The sequence below is a fragment of the Cornus florida genome, unplaced genomic scaffold (assembly GCF_030987335.1).
Source record: "Cornus florida cultivar Cherokee Brave unplaced genomic scaffold, ASM3098733v1 CherokeeBrave_3.0.0_Hap2_Chr10, whole genome shotgun sequence".
NCBI classification, from domain to species: domain Eukaryota; kingdom Viridiplantae; phylum Streptophyta; class Magnoliopsida; order Cornales; family Cornaceae; genus Cornus; species Cornus florida.
This window is the reverse complement of record NW_026775580.1, coordinates 104,904,645-104,921,398: the sequence shown is the minus strand read 5'-3', so window position 1 is coordinate 104,921,398 and position 16,754 is coordinate 104,904,645. Positions and strand designations below refer to the sequence as shown.

General features: G+C 35.2%; 3 protein-coding genes and 2 non-coding genes across 6 annotated transcripts; 3 read left to right on the top strand and 2 right to left on the bottom strand.

Annotated features, from left to right (window-relative positions):
- Window positions 1–2,936: 2,936 nt before the first annotated feature.
- TRNAV-AAC (transfer RNA valine (anticodon AAC)) lies at window positions 2,937–3,010 on the bottom strand. Its single transcript has one exon. It is a non-coding gene; the product is annotated as a tRNA-Val (tRNA).
- Window positions 3,011–3,135: 125 nt separating this feature from the next.
- Window positions 3,136–3,209, bottom strand: TRNAV-AAC (transfer RNA valine (anticodon AAC)). The gene has a single exon. It is a non-coding gene; the product is annotated as a tRNA-Val (tRNA).
- Window positions 3,210–3,809: 600 nt separating this feature from the next.
- LOC132276667 (pentatricopeptide repeat-containing protein At2g46050, mitochondrial) lies at window positions 3,810–8,410 on the top strand. Its single transcript, XM_059778214.1, has 3 exons — window positions 3,810–6,118; window positions 6,947–7,093; window positions 7,199–8,410. The coding sequence occupies exon 1, from the start codon at window positions 3,954–3,956 to the stop codon at window positions 6,009–6,011; it is 2,058 nt and encodes a 685-aa protein (XP_059634197.1). The 5' UTR covers window positions 3,810–3,953; the 3' UTR covers window positions 6,012–6,118; window positions 6,947–7,093; window positions 7,199–8,410.
- A 400-nt stretch (window positions 8,411–8,810) lies between these two features.
- On the top strand, window positions 8,811–12,265 carry LOC132276668 (calmodulin-binding receptor-like cytoplasmic kinase 2). Of its 2 annotated transcripts, none has more exons than XM_059778216.1 (6): window positions 8,811–9,183; window positions 10,213–10,448; window positions 10,543–10,711; window positions 10,873–10,962; window positions 11,090–11,391; window positions 11,516–12,265. In XM_059778216.1, the coding sequence occupies exons 1-6, from the start codon at window positions 8,928–8,930 to the stop codon at window positions 11,777–11,779; spliced, it is 1,317 nt and encodes a 438-aa protein (XP_059634199.1). In that variant the 5' UTR covers window positions 8,811–8,927; the 3' UTR covers window positions 11,780–12,265. The 2 variants fall into 2 exon arrangements, with proteins under 2 accessions (XP_059634199.1, XP_059634198.1); XM_059778215.1 differs by having other exon boundaries at window positions 10,204–10,448.
- Window positions 12,266–13,437: 1,172 nt separating this feature from the next.
- On the top strand, window positions 13,438–16,357 carry LOC132276666 (syntaxin-71-like). The gene is made up of 9 exons (XM_059778213.1): window positions 13,438–13,698; window positions 13,799–13,924; window positions 14,548–14,713; window positions 14,801–14,886; window positions 15,248–15,316; window positions 15,435–15,479; window positions 15,774–15,836; window positions 15,932–16,008; window positions 16,243–16,357. Exons 1-9 carry the CDS (start codon window positions 13,543–13,545, stop codon window positions 16,253–16,255), a joined length of 801 nt encoding a protein of 266 aa, XP_059634196.1. The 5' UTR covers window positions 13,438–13,542; the 3' UTR covers window positions 16,256–16,357.
- Window positions 16,358–16,754: the final 397 nt, after the last annotated feature.

Below are 16,754 nucleotides of genomic sequence, written 5' to 3'. Positions count from 1 at the left end.
TGAATAAGTTGAATGACTTGTAGAGGATTAATTTATACTGAATAAGATGGTTACTAGATTATATATATATAAGTATGGTGCCATGATATGAGCTTGAGTCTCAGAATCAGTGGTTAGGGTGCGTATATCGCCAGGGATGTGTAGTTAGATATAGTGTAGTTGTGTACCCTGGTAGGTCTAGGTACTCATGCCCACTATATGTGCGTTTTGCATGTCGCCTACTATTCAGGTTGAGACAACCCTATAGTCTAGTGAGGTTCCTTTAGTGTGTGTATATATATATACGGACTACTAGTTACTGTTGGATTGACTAGGATGTATACGTGTATCGGATCTCTGCTTGGACTGTAGTAGAGTAGAACTTGTTTGTGGGCCTGACCCACCATTATTTTTCAGGTATTCGTCAGAAGTAGAGGTTGTTCGTGCTGAGTGGGTATCAGTCTACTTCATTCTTCCGATGTTACATAGGAGTTCCTTTATAATTCAGTTTCCTGATTTAGACAGTTATTACTGTCATTTGTTTAGTTTGGATTTTCTAGGGGTCCACGCAGTATGGATTCCCGAGTTGTATTTTGGAGGATCAGTTGTATCAGAAGAGTTTATTAATTAATGAAAATATATTCTGAGGTTTATTATTAGATTATCATTTTAGTTTCTTGTCAGTATTTTATTTATTCTTCTTTATTCTTTTGTACTCTGTGTTCGTTTATTGCCGATTCGTTTTTGATATCCTCGGGTGTTTGGGCGTGGGCCTAGCCAACCCGCATTCGAAAATTTGGGGTATCACAGTTGGTATCAGAGCACTCCAGGTTCAAGTGTCCTTAGGAGTGTCTTTCGTTATGTGACTTCCGCGTTGCGTCTCTTAAAACTTAGAGCTCATATTAGGATTCGTTGTACTCTATTTACGGTTCGTTAGGAGGAGCTGATGTCAATTAGATTCTGTAGTTACAGAATGGTTGGCATTAGGAGGAGGATTGGGTTCAAGGCGAAAGCAATAAAAACCCAAAGAGGTAAAGGAGTAAGTTATCGATTTTTTTGCCAGAAGCCAGAATTTGAGATTGAAGGTTTAGTTCCGGGTTGGTGTTACTTTAAAAGTATAAGCCAGTGAAGGATTTAGGTGTATGTGATAGGTCACCGCATATCGGGGCCAACACAACTTCAGTTGATCGCAAAAAGGAGACAAACGAGGAATAGGAGTCCGAAGAGGATCCATAGAGGAGAGTTCAGAGTATCCAAACAGAGAGGGTATTAAATCTTGAAGATGGATGATCGCACGAGGGTGATTTTATTTACTGGTAATATAGCGGATGATATTAGTAGAATTGGTGTTGATCAATCTACAAATAATTAAACTTTCTCATCATCTCTAAAAGAGATATATAAAAAGTACTCTTCAGGAGCTTGGAAATTTGCTGCAGTTCTTATCAGAACGAAACATATAATTTTGTATCATGTTTAGAAGAGTATGTGGATTATGTTATGACGTTCTAATTCACTTTATAAAGCCAAGTTAGATAGTTTATATTCCGTGTATAGGGAGGATGAGGGTTAAGCCCTTAGTATTTGCTTAGACTAACAAATGTTGCTTTTAAGCTATGTTTAAATGATATGTTTCAAGATTGGATGAGTACCTATGAAACTATAAAAGGAAATTTTGTGAAACAATTTTTGCAAGTTGATTTCAGATGAGACTTTCTTTTCTAGAAAGAACGGAGTTTTAAGTAGGAATATATTTTGTGCTTTTGTGTTTGTCATACGTGTTTTAATTTTCGTTGATTTTTCTGGTTAATTGTATGTGGTTTAGTTGGGGACACAAGTGTGTGATCAGCCAACTATTATTTTAATAACATGGAGTAATAGCGCTATTTACGCTAGATTTGTGAGCGTACGGTCGTAGGATTTGGTAGATACACATAAATCTAGTCAATCTATTGGACCTGGACATGTGTCATTATGGTGTGTTTTGGGATGAGATAATTAAATCATCACTACGAGTCAAACAATCTAGAACGATTAGTTTGATATACTTTACGTTAGGTATGGATTCATATCATATTACAACGCCATGATATTGATGGTTGTTAATGTTTCGGTATGCGTGAGGTAGTGGTAAATAAAGATCACTGTAACGCCATGATGATATATCAGAGGTGCTGGATTTGCTGAACATCTTATTGAAAATTTCAGAAGTTGTTACTAAGTCAGAAGGAGGATTTAGTATGGGATTAAGTACTTATTGGAATGACACCGGGTGAGGATAAGAGACTGAATAAATATTCATCAGTAAATTCTTAATCAAGAATTTATTCAAGAGGGTGTGTCATTAGAGGAATTTGCCGGTGTTGCACATGGAGGAGGAAACTAAGTCTCTTTATTTCCATAAATAATATGAAATTATTTTTTAATCACAATTTGTAACAATTATTAGATTATTATTTTAGTTTCTTGTCAGCATTTTATTTATTCTTCTTTATTCTTTTGTACTTTGTGTTCGTTTATTGCCGATTCGTTTTTGATATCCTTGGGTGTTTGGGCGTGGGCCTAGCCAACCCGCATTCGAAAATTTAAGGGTATCACAGTCATTGAGCACATATACTAAATTTTAAGATCAAAGTAATAAACTTTGAAAGTTTAACTATGTATAATTTATCCAAACCTTAAATATGGATAGTGTAATCAATTGTTAAATGAATCGATTTCAATTTCAAACATTTTCAAACTGGGATTGTATGTTCATAATCGTGAGATAATATAATTCACTGAGTACAATTACCTATAGAATAATTAATTCCAAAATAAATTAAATTCCACTATATATGTGGATTGTGCAATATAAATCTGAGTCGATGGAAGCAATTCAAGTGAATTGATGAATAAAAGCATACAAACAAAAAATACATCTGTGATTTTGTAGCAACCATAATGTCGGTTACATTTGGCTTCGCCCGGGTTCGAACCGGAGACCTTCAGTGTGTTAGACTGACGTGATAACCAACTACACCACGAAACCTCATGCTATCGAAGAGCTAGTAAAATATATTAGTAGTTTAACTCATAAGACGTGCGACTATTCGGCGGGTGCAATTTGAATTCATTGCAGTGCAGTGTATAAAACGGTTAAGAAAAAGATCAACATGGCTTCGCCCGGGTTCGAACCGGAGACCTTCAGTGTGTTAGACTGACGTGATAACCAACTACACCACGAAACCTTTGTTGTCTTTTCGCTTGTATAATATATATTAGTAATTTAACTCATAATTCAACCACCAATCTCAGCGCGCTGTGTGTGTGAGATGGGTGCGATTTGAATTCATTGCATCTAGTATTTTTCAGTTGCCAAAGAGGGGAGTTGTGGTAAGGTGAAATTATGTCAAATCTCTAAGATAAATGAGAAAATGTTTATATATATATAAAAAATGATGCAAAGCTGCTTGAATTTGGTAGTATGTTAAAGAATTTATAGATTACAAAAAAACACTACTCTCGCTTTAATTGTTAATGTTTTTCTATCACCTACTTAAAAAAAAAAAAATTGAGTGTTTCAGTTTTAGGAAGTGGGTCGCCTGAGTTATTTATCACTTTATTAATAAAAATTTAGTTATAAAATTATAAATCATAAGTTGAAACGTGAAAGAGTTTTCTTTTGGTGTTAAACATATTTTTGTTAAAAAAAAAGAAAAAGGAATGATTCTAAAATTTATTAGTCTAAACAGATAAATTTAATTATTCTTAAATTTTTAACTCTAAAATCTATTTGGTTTAAATTTGTAGCTGTCTTAATTTATCATTGAAACATTTCAACACTATTTTAAATTTTTAAACAGAGCACCTATGAGAGTGATTATCAACAAAATGATCATAAGAATTTGGATAAATTCTTTTACTTTGACTGCCTGAAAAGTGAAAAGTATTGTTTTAATCATAAGTCGTTATAATCTTTGAGCTTTCTGCATATGAATTTCATTAACGGTCCTTGTGGTTATTTCAACATGATCGTTATTACGTCACGTTCTTCTTCAATCCCTATCGTTTTTAGACGTCAGTTATCAGCTCTGACAACACTTCCTCTAACTCTAAGCCAAACCAACAAAAATGGCCAAAAACACGATCCACCTTCGAAAATCAACTCACCTCCTCCTCTGGGTAGACTCAGAGCTTCAGTGGTGAGTCCCGAGTCAACCCATTTTGTCGATTCGTACTTAACCCATAGTTTCTTTTCTGACGAGTTAAAAATCTCTGCAAAAAATGGTTTTCTTTCTAGAGGAAGACAACTACATGCACATATAGTAAAGTTAGGATACTATAATGTATTAGCATTGCAAAACCAACTCTTACATGTATATGTCAAATGCAAGGTGTATTACGACGCTTGCAGGCTGTTTGATGAAATGCTTGTTAGAAATGTTGTAACTTGGAATACTTTGATATGCGGTGCAGCGCACTGTGGCCGGAGTTTTAAATCAAATCTCAATCTGGGTTTTTGCTATTTTAAGAGAATGCTTTCGGAAATGGTGGGTCCTGATTGCGTTACATTTACAAGTTTGCTTCATACGTGCATTGAATTATATGATATTGAAATTGGTAGACAAGTGCATTGTTTTATAATGAAATTTGGGCTGTGTAGGGATTGTTTCGTAAGCAGTGCTCTCGTTGATTTATACGCTAAATTTGGTTTGGTTGGAGATGCAAGAAGAATTTTTGATAATATTTTGGATAGAGATTTGGTTTCGTGGAATGTGATGGTGTATTGCTATGCTTTGAATTGTTTGGTAAGAGATGCTTTTGGGCTCTTCAATTTGATGCGGTTAGAGGGTATAAAGGAGGATGATTTTACATGTACTAATTTGCTCAATTCTGCTGCTATTTATGGATCTTGTGAATTGGGTAGGCAGATTCATGGCCTTGTCATCAAACTGTCATTTGATTTGGATGTTGCAGTGAGTAGTGCGCTTGTTGATATGTATGCGAAGAATGAACTTATAGTTGATGCTCGCAAGACTTTTGATGGGATGCTTTCTAGAAATGTTATCTCTTGGACCACCATGATTGTGGGGTATGGACGAGTTGGTGATGGAAAGGAGGCTATTAAACTTATTAGGGAGATGTTTCGGGGAGATACTGGTCCAGATGAACTAACTCTGGCTAGCGTCCTTAGATCATGTGGCAATTCATCCTCCATTACTGAAATTTCACAAGTCCATGCCTATGCAATGAAAGATGGATTTGATGCCATTTTATCAACTGCAAATTCCCTAATAAATGCATATTCTAAGAGTGGTAATATTACTATGGCACTCGATTGTTTTAGCTCCATTGCAAATCCAGATCTTGTCTCATGGACTTCAATGATTGGAGCCTATGCATTCAATGGCCTTTCAATTGAAGGTATTGAACTCTTTGAGAGGATGCTAGCATATAACATGATGCCAGATCCAGTTGCCTTTCTTGGTGTTCTTTCTGCCTGTAGTCATGGGGGGCTGGTATACGAGGGCCTTCATTACTTTAGTTTGATGACCAAAATTTATCACATCACACCAACTATAGAACACTATACTTGTCTCATTGACCTCCTTGGTCGTGCTGGTCTTCTTGATGAGGCTTTCAATCTTCTGACATCAATGCCAGTGGAACCTGGACCAGATGTCCTGGGAGCATTCATTGGGGCATGTAAAGTCCATGGAAATGCTGGATTAGCAAAATGGGCAGCTGAAAAGCTTTTTGCATTAGAGCCAAGCAACCCTGTGAACTATACTCTCATGTCTAATATATATGCTTCTGAAGGGTGTTGGCTTGATGTGGCAAGGATTCGCAAAATGATGCGGGACAGGTGCATATATAAAGTTCCAGGTTGTAGCTGGACGGAGATTGCTGGCGAGGTTCATACATTTGTCTCGAGTGATAAATCCCACCCGAGAGCTTCAGAGGTGTATGCTTTGTCAGAACTGCTTGTTAGGTCGATGGAGGAGGAAGACTATGTGCCCAACGAAGACTTTACGTTTGACCATGTTTAGAATGAATATGCACTTGATTTTCCCAGCTGATCTGGTGCTTTTTTTTGATGATAAGCACTCTTTGTTATGATTCTTTGGCGTAAAATTTGTCTGCTACTCACTCTGAGGTAAGATTTTAAATGCCCGTGCATCTTTTATAAGGACAATACCTCCTAATATTTTACATTAAATCGTTTTACTTTCGGAAAAAAAGAATTTTTCTGATATGATTGCATATTTACTGTGGTGGCATAAAATGAGTTTATTATCTTACGTAAAAGTTTTAAATTAGTATTCACAAATACTGCGATCATGGTATTCCCTGTAAATTCGAAATAACTATATGATTCTTGTCTCAGATGCGTCGCTTTTCCTTAGATTTATTATTGATCTTTCTCAACTATCCTGAAATTGTGACCAACTTTTGTTGTTATCTTCAAATTCCTCTGTGTGATTTCCTAGTCCCAAACTATGTATGAGGTCAAATGATTTTTAAATCATGAATACATTACTAATTCTATGTTAAATTAGTAAAGAAAATGGTAAAGAAAATGCAAGATCTGAAATGAAATCCTAATTCTATGTTTTGAACAAGTGGAATTTAGAATACTAAAAAAGGGATAAATTTGGATTAGTTGCAAATTTTACTTTAGAAACTCCCAAATCCCCTAAGATCAGACCATTTTCCTTGGGATTTCAAAACTTTGTAATTTCCCTCCTCTCTGTGATTGTTTTTCCCCCCCTTTTGAAACCAAACTTCTATTCTACAATGAATATGATACAATTTACCAGTCAAAATAAATAAATACATAATAATCAAAATAGAATACAGTATAAATTCTACAACTAGGATGGAAAATAAGTGCAGCATCATAGATTTAAGCTTGAGGAAGTTGCGTCATCTTTTCATCAACATTTCACTGAATCAGTTTGTAATTGGTTGTTTTGGCTTGCAGGTCCGAATTACCCGTGACAAATTTATTAACTTGTCATACATACTAATGGATTTCCATAGCAAACGGCTTTGATTCAAGGACAATCAAGAGGCAATTTCCAACCATCAATTGCTACATTTGTCCACGATCCAACTGCTATGAGATTAGGTGATGCTAAAACCTCACATACCTAACATTTATCGACAAGATAATTGAAATGCTATAAAGAACCCTACTTCCTCAATCATTAAACATTTCTCATGTCTTTTGCAGGTTAGTTGGATCTTCCACCCATTTCCTTTGAAATGGAGGTTGCATATTTTTGAATGGTTGGTCACATTATTGGGTCCATGGTGTCTTATCTAGAGTGAGTTTTCGCCAATGGTACAAGTTTTTGGCTAACACATCTGGTGACCAATTATCTGCTTCTCTTGCCAACCATATGGGTCACGTTTTGAAGTACTTGGCAAGTATTCCCACTCAACCTACTGTGATTTTGACATGGTTAAATTGAGACCATTGATCTAACATTGTTCCTAGTACATGCTAAAGGATAGATTTGCTGCCCATGATCAGTCTTTGGTTTAGTTAGTTGAACCTTAATTATAGCAACACCGATGTTCTGGTTAGTGTGTGTCCTCTTGGGTATTGGATGGAGGAATAAGCAAGTGGTTGACTTTGACAAATACGAAACTTTGTGTTTATGTTTGATGAAGAAAATGACGAGTAGGATATTTTCAATTGAGAGTAAAAATTGGGATGAATCTAAGCCTTTAAATCAATTTAAGACTCAGAGGCTCCAATTTTTAGTTAAAAGCAAGTGGGACCCTTTTATGATTTTGAAAGGACGAGTATGAGTCCTGTTGTATTTTGAGTGACATGAGTTGTTTTAAAATGTACATATGACAAGTACACTTCTCCACCACAAGTGAATATTATTGACTCTTGCAATCTTAGGTGTGCACATTAAATAGTTATGGAGTATTTAATCCAAACAAAAATTTGGTCACGGTAGGAACAAGTCCGTGTTATAGAGGTAAGTTCATTTGTAAACAAGAAGAATTCTAACTGGTATAATCTTATTTAAATAAGTTAAATAGGTAAGTCATAAATGCTTATGACATAATGATTACATCAGCACATATTTATTTAATATTAGGCGAATTTATTAGTCTATTGAATTCTCTATTATTATTATAGTTAAATTTTTTTGATAATTGGACTCTCTATCATGACTTAAGAGCATCAAATTTAAGTAGCATCTGTATAAAACTCATGGCTATATTTGAATTTGAAGGTTAAGATTCAAAAGAGCATGCATGCATTGTTTTGTACTGGAAAAATGAGGTAAAATGTATAAGAAACTTGGTTGACTCACTAGTTCAAACTACCTAAAGAGTCTTCATCATTTCCATGTCACCAAACAAGTTTTCTTTTCAATTATCTCGTCATTTATTTTAAAAATACTTGGACATTTTTTTTTTTTTTTTTTCATGTCAGGAATATTTTAAATTAGTAATTAGTGAGGAGGGATGCGTTGAACTTTTAAAAATAACAAAGAGCAATTATATCACTTAGACTACCACTACTTGGACATTCCTAATTGACTAATTTTGTTGTTTTATATACACAAAGTATATAAAATAAAGGAGATCAGATATATATATATGTATATAATTTTTTTTGTTTACATCAAATCAAATACTTTTTTGGCAAAAGAAAGAGAAGCTAATGCATGACAAATCATATTTGCGTGCAAAAAGTAAAGAGTGAAGAAATTATGCTCAAAACTGTTTGTTTAATCATAATTTTCAAGAAGCTACCAAGAGGGTAACATAATCATTGCTCTAACCATGCATGCTGGTCCCACTTAATAATCTCAAAGTCTCAATTCCAGCTGCGCAAATTAACCTCAACCCCTATAGAAAAATCAAAGTCTTCTTCGCTGATTAATTATCATCCAACCGACTACCCGCCATTTCCCCGAACTCTCTCCGAGACAATGAGAAGCCCCAACTCAATGGACGATGGCCGAAACCCTGGCTCCGGCGCAGGGAGCACACCGGACCGTATGACCAAGTCGCCGAGCTCCGTCTCCGTATACTCCTCCTCGTCCTCCGCCTACAAGTCAACTCCAGGCCGCGCCGTCAAGATCGCCGCTAAATCGGTCGCCGGAGTTTTTGTCGCTTGTTTCACTCCGCCGGAGGTCAAGACGTCGAAGAATTGGGACGATTCTTTTGAAGCTAAACCTCCTTCTGGTAATTACTGTTCTAGATTTATTTTGAAAAAGTAAGAAATTTTGAATTATTGTGGTCAAGTGGTTAATTAGGTGTAAATCAGGTGTTGAATTAGGTTTGGTTGGTAATAGTGTTTGGATCTTATGGTTTGAGTTATGAGTTTCCGTTCTTTTGCTGATTTTTCATTCGTTTGGTGGCTTAGAGAACGGTGGAAAAATGAAACAAGTCAAATTGGTTTTTGAAACTCGTGTTTTATATGTGAACTTTTAGTTGCCAAGTAGATGTTTGTTTGTTTATGGTGTTCGAAAATGAAATTGTTGAGATTCTGAAGTTTGATCTCTTTCATTCCTTACATTTTCCCGGCAACCAATGGGAAGTTTTCTTCTTTATGCCTTTTATAATTACCTGTTAGAATTTGTGTCAGTGTGACCAAGATTTTATATTCTCTTTCCTTTTAACAATTGAATGAAATTCAATATTATCCTGTGTAATTTGTTAAATCCTTAGTTTGTTTTTACTAATAACTCAATTTGGTAAAGGAATCATGCATTTTCAGTAAAGTTGCAAACTCTTTATATATATATTCATGCATTGTCTTTCTCACCCTAACTTTTGTTGTCAGTTTTCTTTGATTTATTCCGAATATTCCTGGATTAGCTCTGAATTCTGAACTATGCTGAATAATTTCAGAAACCCCAGTTTTTTTTATTATATATTTTTTAATGATTGAATAAAAAGAAAAGGAAAATTTTCTGACACTTTCTTGCATTTAATTCCTACCTCTTGTTATTGGTAGTGATGATCGTGCTTTTTTTGGTCCTTTTGAATGCATCTTTGAAATCTTTCTTTGATGATCTACTCTTAACATTTTAGGAGAACTCAAACTCTGCCATTCAATCCCCTGTTCATTATCTTATGTATGCATTTCCATGAGAGCATAATGAGAATTTTTGAGACTGAGATTTAATCTTTTCTTTATTAGCTTTCATGAAAATGGACTAGATGATGTTGGAATAAATTAATTGATTGTTCAATTCTTAGATGTATCAGACGCATCTGGTGGTGGTAGTGAAAGGAAGCGTGGTTCAAATCGTGGGATCTATAGCAGTTCAAACAATTCAACACACTCGAGAGAGCCTGGTGGTATAAAATTTACCATGGCAGAAATCTCTAAGGCCACGAGAAACTTCTCCCCCACCTTCAAAATTGGACAAGGTGGTTTTGGGACAGTTTACAAAGGACGACTTGAAGATGGAACCCTTGTTGCGGTTAAACGTGCTAAAAAGGTGTGTGGTTGATCAGTTACTATAGTGTGCTTTCAGTAGTTGTCTTGAAACCAAACCGAGTAAAATGTATTTTTTAACTATCGTCTCTCTGCAGAGTGTATATGATAAACATTTGGGTGTGGAATTTCAAAGTGAGATTCGAACTCTGGCACAAGTGGAACATCTGAATTTGGTCAAGTTTTATGGGTGTTTGGAGCATGGAGATGAAAGAATTGTTGTCGTGGAGTATGTTCCAAATGGAACTTTAAGAGAACACTTAGATTGTGAGTTCTCTTTGACCTTGTCTAGATTGCTAGTTGCCATGTTCTCTGTGCCTTTTTGTGTATGTGCGCACTTGTGTGTGTGCACGCTCCCGATGATTGTATACATGACATGTGCTTGTAAACTTAAATGCTGAATATGTTGTAAGTGATTTTTCACACAGGCATTCGTGGCAATATTCTTGATCTTGCTGCCCGGCTTGATATTGCAATAGATGTGGCCCATGCAGTTACCTATCTCCATATGTATACAGGTCTGTATTTGTTTGCAGCTGTCATATTCGTTTGTTGGAATGAGCAAATTCAAGTTTCAGTTTGCTCCCTGAGTTGTTGCATCTCTTTCAGGTGACCTAATTTGATGATGATTTGCTTTGCTTGCAGATCACCCCATCATTCATAGAGATATCAAGTCTTCTAACATTCTCCTCACGGAAAACCTTCGAGCCAAAGTGGCCGACTTTGGGTTTGCTCGACTGGCAGCAGACAGTGATTCTGGTGCAACCCATGTATCTACACAAGTAAAAGGAACTGCTGGCTACTTAGACCCCGAATATCTGAGAACCTATCAACTTACTGAGAAAAGTGATGTTTATTCATTTGGTGTGTTGTTGGTGGAACTAGTCACTGGCAGGCGCCCTATTGAACCTAAACGGGAGCTGAAGGAGCGCATAACTGCAAGATGGGTATTATTCTCCTTTATGTCATGTCTTTGATCGCCATTCTAATATATTAATATTCTACTCTTAACTATTTCAAGAAATTTACTGTTATTGTCCTTCTGGTGGGTTGGATTGGTGAAAAACGCAGGCCATGAAAAAGTTTTCTGATGGAGATGCGGTGTTAATATTGGATCCTAGGCTGGAAAAAAATCCTGCAAATAATTTTGGTCTAGAAAAGATTCTTGAACTAGCCTTGCAATGTTTAGCTCCTCACAGACAAAATCGCCCCACCATGAGGAGGTGTGCCGAGGTCCTTTGGAGCATCCGCAAAGATTACAAAGAGGTATCAGCTTCAGACATCCATTCACTCTCCTCTCGTTCCCTTATGAGTTCTTCGATAAGAGAAGAATAAGCAAATGTATGCAATTCAGGGCAAGGGTTCAATATTGGTGAAGTTCAATTTGCAGTGGATATAGAATTGTAAAGGGAAAACATATTGGGAGAACCAATATGTATTATATATATTTCGGAGAACCAATTGCTTGAGCATCCATGAAGGATTTCATGGTAGAAGAAAGCCAATAAAATTTTAGAAACAGAGATGCACACGCATTGCTTCAAAAAGTTAGGTTTGTTGCAAAGATCATGAAAGGGATTTGTTCATGAGGTAGCCTAGCTTGTGTGTATAGGAAATTTGATTTTTGAGAAAGAGAATTAACCCTGTATCCTCTTAATTTTGTGATGTTTATTCTTGGAGGTCTAATTAGTGTCATTTGAAGGGATTTTTGTAATTATTATATTGAAAACTTGTTGGGGTTTTTTTTTTTTTTTTTTTTTTTAACAGCTTGTAATTTGGTTTTGGATTCACCCTTTTACAATTTATTACTTTTTTCCAGTATTTTTTTTTTATTGGCATTTTTTATTTTGTTTTTCAGCCATTCTTTGAAATCAGAAATTAACGAACTAGGTCACGACCAAAATTGGAAATTCCAATGTCACGAAACAAAGCAACCGAGAAAACCATAAAAGAGCTATCAAACAAGAGTGTGCTGACTGCTGAGTCAACAAGGTTCACTTTTAATACTTAAAAATGCTATAGACATTGAATTATTGAACTGCACCACGGTGGCTAAACAACCCCAACAAAGAGGGCATAATCCAAAACAACTATGACTTGTCAACCAATATATATTACTTCAAAATTTTAAATACTAAAATTATCTTTTATATATATATTATCTTTTAGGTATCTGATACAATAAACTCTATACTAATCACTATATTCCTGATACCATATGAGATAATTGAATATGCTAATCATATGGAATACCCAATTGAACTCTGATAGTAAAAAAAAAATATGGAGCTTAAAATCAAGGACATGAAATGTAAAGTTGAGTATAAACATAAACGAAGGAAAAAAAAAAACACATTTACTATCATTTTGATTCTCAGGAATCATTTGCTAAGAAAATATTTTTTTATCCTATTTTCTAAGAAAAAATTTTAAAAAAGGAAAAAATTGAAACGTTAATGGCGCTAGTGATCCTTAATTTCAAAAATAGAAAAATCAACTCCCTTTAAATTAGTACTATCAATGTTGTAATTGGTTGTAATTAGAGTGACATATTTTTAGTTTGTTGAACAAATTAGTCTTTAATCATAGATAGACATGGACAAATAAATTTTTTTCTCTAGTTTCATATATATAAAACTAAGATTTTTTTTTTTTTTTTTTTGCACCGTTTGCTTTTATAAAATTTATCATCATATCATATAAGCCTGTTAAGTTATGTGTTTTTTGCTTTTGTTTTACTTTATTTATTCACTTTACCAATATCACATGAACGAATAAATTTATAAAAATAAATTTATGATTTTTTTTTTTCACAAATAAATAATAAATTTAATAATTTATGATGACATACACGGATCAACAACGGAGCAGATGCACACAAGCTATATGTAAGAACCGAAGCGAGACGCCACGTGGCCTCCTGTTAGTGACTTAGGTTTAAACATTCTTGTCGTCCTCTCCGTCCCCACCCGGGCCCTTTATTTCTTTATCTCCGCTCCAAGAATCACTTTGTCCCTCCTTTCCTCGCTAATTATCCCCCATAGTTTTAAGTTTAATCCGAAGCTTTTGTGTGTGTATACATATATAGATATAGAGAGATGAGTGTGATCGATTTGATAACTAGAGTGGACGCAATATGCAAGAAATACGACAAGTACGACATCGATAAACACAACGACCTCAACATCTCCGGCGACGATGCTTTTTCCCGTCTTTTTGCCGCCGTCGAGGCCGACCTCAATCAAGCCCTCCAGGTCTCCCCTCCTCCTCTCTCTCTAGACTCATATGCTCTGGAGCTAGAGTTCTTTTCTCTCTATATATAATATGCAATTGTGTTTCTTTATGTATGTGTAGAGATCAGACGCTGTGGCAACAGAGAAAAACAGGGCAACAGTTGTCGCCATTAATGCTGAGATACGGAGAACCAAGGCTCGCTTGCTTGAGGAACTTCCCAAATTGCAAAGATTAGCGCTTAAAAAGGTCTTTTCCTAGTCTGTTATGCTTATATATATATATATATATATTAATTGTTCTGTTTTGTTCTATTACTGTTTTCTGATGCCTCACCTTCTGTTTGGTTGCCCAGAAAATTGAGGAAAGTAAAATTGTTTGATTTATTTTTGCATTGGTTTTGAAAAAAAGAAAAGAAAAAACATTGAATTAGCAACGGAATTGTGGTGTGCTTAGTCAAATAAAGGTTTTAGATTTTTGGTTCTAATGTTAAATAAATATAGAATTAATTTTGATTAAATTAATCAAAAAAACAAGTGGAGCATGACAGCAATTAAATACATTTCTGTCATTTTTTTTTCACCCTAGAACTCGTTACTCGTGTATGCGTTATAATGGGTATCATGTAATGTGGTATTCTACTCAACTATGCCAATCAATTTTAGTGAAAGCATGCTTATCATTTGCAGTAGTAACTTCTTCTTCTTTTTTGCCCTTTTCTTTTCTTTCTCACTATTTGTTTGTTCTAGAGCAAAATAGTGATTAGTGGGTAATCAGTGCGTGTGGACAATTTGTTTATATATGTTGAATTGTTGATGGGTAGGGTAATAAATATGTTGAGAAGAGTCATTATCTTAAATGAGTATTCATAGGTCAAAGGACTTTCTAGAGAGGATCTTGAGGCTCGAAGTGATCTGGTTGCTTCACTAAAAGAGAGGATTGAAGCGATACCTGATGGGTCTACAAATGGAGCAAAACAAAATGGTGGTTGGTCAGCTTCATCCTCACATACAGGAATCAAAATAGACTTCCCTTCAGGTAACAAACATATAGAGAAAAGTCAATTCCCAATTGGTTTCTTTTGATTCTTTTTGTAATTCCACTTTTTTCCCCATACTTTATCAGATGGAAAATTTAATAAGGAGTACTTTCAGAATACTGAAGAGTCGACCAATTTTAGGCAGGACTATGAAATGCGAAAAATGAAACAGGCAAGTGGTCCTTTTATTATTACGCTTCACTTTTATGTCTTCCTTAGTATACCCATTTTATTTTGTAATATGTATCACGCTTGCATTGCTTTAGATTTATATTTAAATGTAGTCTCCTTTTAGCAATCGGTGGAATATATCGTTATGCAAGCGAGATAAGTCATACTTGTATTTATATTATTAATTGGTTGAATGAATTAACTTTTATATGATTGCTTCAACTATAGGAGTGTTTGGAGGGGTTTTGGGCAAACATGGTCACTCGTAAATCTAAGTTTGTAGGGAATGACAATTTTTGCTAATTCGCTCAAAGCCTTGTACTAAAGATTCCTAACATATAAACCATTTTGTTTACCTATAGGATCAAGATTTGGATGTAATAGTAGAAGGATTGGATACATTGAAGAACATGGCCAATGACATGAATGAGGTTTGGTTACATTATTCTTCTACCTTAATATCCGATATAAAATGCATGGCGCAAATGTCATTCTTATTGTCGTTGCCTTTAATAACTTTTATTTTTATGCTTCCTATGTCATGTGCAGGAATTCGATCGGCAAGTTCCATTGATGGATGAAATAGATGACAAGGTACCTTTTTTTTTGGAATCATCCTCGTACCTTCCGGTCTATTAGGGAGCATAGCATTGGGTTTGTGTGCACCAAAAACTCTTGGTGGGTCGTCCTTCAGCACTGATGGTGATGGTGGAGCCAGAATAACTACCCTGAGCGACCCAAAAGAAGTTGGGGGAATGTAATTGAATAAAAACGAACAGTAACAAGTGTTTGATGATATTTCTATGACTTGGAGGCTCAACAAGTGTTGAGCATTGCATGTTGTATAATTACAAATTAAGCAGTGTTTGTTTGACACTATTGTTGCAGGTTGACAGGGCAACCTCTGACCTCAAGAACACTAATGTGAGACTCAAGGATACGGTGACCCGGGTATGTGGAATTGTAAAAGAATACAAACTTGAAACTTAGGTATCTTCCTTTCCGTCCCTAATTCCTTTATTTTTATGTGTATTTTGATATTTCAGCTCAGGTCCAGTCGCAACTTTTGCATCGACATCATCCTCTTATGTCTAATTTTAGGAATCGCTGCGTATTTATACAAGTAAGTTCGTTCTTCAAGCATATTATTAACCTGGATTTTTGTGGCATAGATCTTATTGTATGCTCTCTTCCCATTCAGTTCAAATTAAGCTGGTTGTTTCTTGGTTTATTTGTCTTTCCATAAGGTGATACCCCTGGTTACCCAATAATTTCCAACAGAAAAGCAGAGAAAATAGATACCCCTTCCAAATGCTATATAAAGCAAAACGGTGATCAGTGATTCTCTCTTTTGCAGTGTGTTAAAGTGAACCAAGAATTCCGACAATTGCGTGGTCGACGGCATTTCTATGCTTACAAGGATTCTGTGTGCATTCGTATATTCTCTCTCTCTTTTTTTTTTTTTTTTTTTTTCCTGAAACAACTTCTTCCTATAATTTTGATGTACCAGTATAACTCATCAGTGCCTGTAAAATATACACTTTTTTTCCCGCTGAAAAATTAGTTTAATTTTGGTTCAAGCTATACTTCAATTTTCTTCAAATTAGGCAAGTGTTCTTCATATTGGTGTCAATCAAGCTTTAAAGCGCATGGTATTTGTCAAAAGAACAGGAGGATATGCCTGCTTGTATAAGTACAAATAGAAACTATTTAATACAAGAATGAGGATGATGATTATAAGAAAGAATATAATATAGGGCAAAAGAGAACTGCAAACAAGGAAGAGAGAAAAATTTGCTATAATTCAATTCTTTTCATTAAGTGTATCCATACAATATAACATTACCCTTATTTATTTATAGGGAATGA

Bases quoted from the DNA above. Each gene is read 5' to 3' on its own strand.
- LOC132276667 (XM_059778214.1), top strand. From the start codon at position 3,954: ATGAATTTCATTAACGGTCCTTGTGGTTATTTCAACATGATCGTTATT.
- LOC132276668 (XM_059778215.1), top strand. From the start codon at position 8,928: ATGAGAAGCCCCAACTCAATGGACGATGGCCGAAACCCTGGCTCCGGC. The intron at 10,963-11,089 runs GTCTGTATTTGT...CTTTGCTTGCAG, and splicing joins CTATCTCCATATGTATACAG to ATCACCCCATCATTCATAGA. The intron at 11,392-11,515 runs GTATTATTCTCC...TGAAAAACGCAG, and splicing joins AGCGCATAACTGCAAGATGG to GCCATGAAAAAGTTTTCTGA.
- LOC132276666 (XM_059778213.1), top strand. From the start codon at position 13,543: ATGAGTGTGATCGATTTGATAACTAGAGTGGACGCAATATGCAAGAAA. The intron at 14,714-14,800 runs GTAACAAACATA...ATACTTTATCAG, and splicing joins CAAAATAGACTTCCCTTCAG to ATGGAAAATTTAATAAGGAG. The intron at 15,480-15,773 runs GTACCTTTTTTT...CTATTGTTGCAG, and splicing joins TGGATGAAATAGATGACAAG to GTTGACAGGGCAACCTCTGA.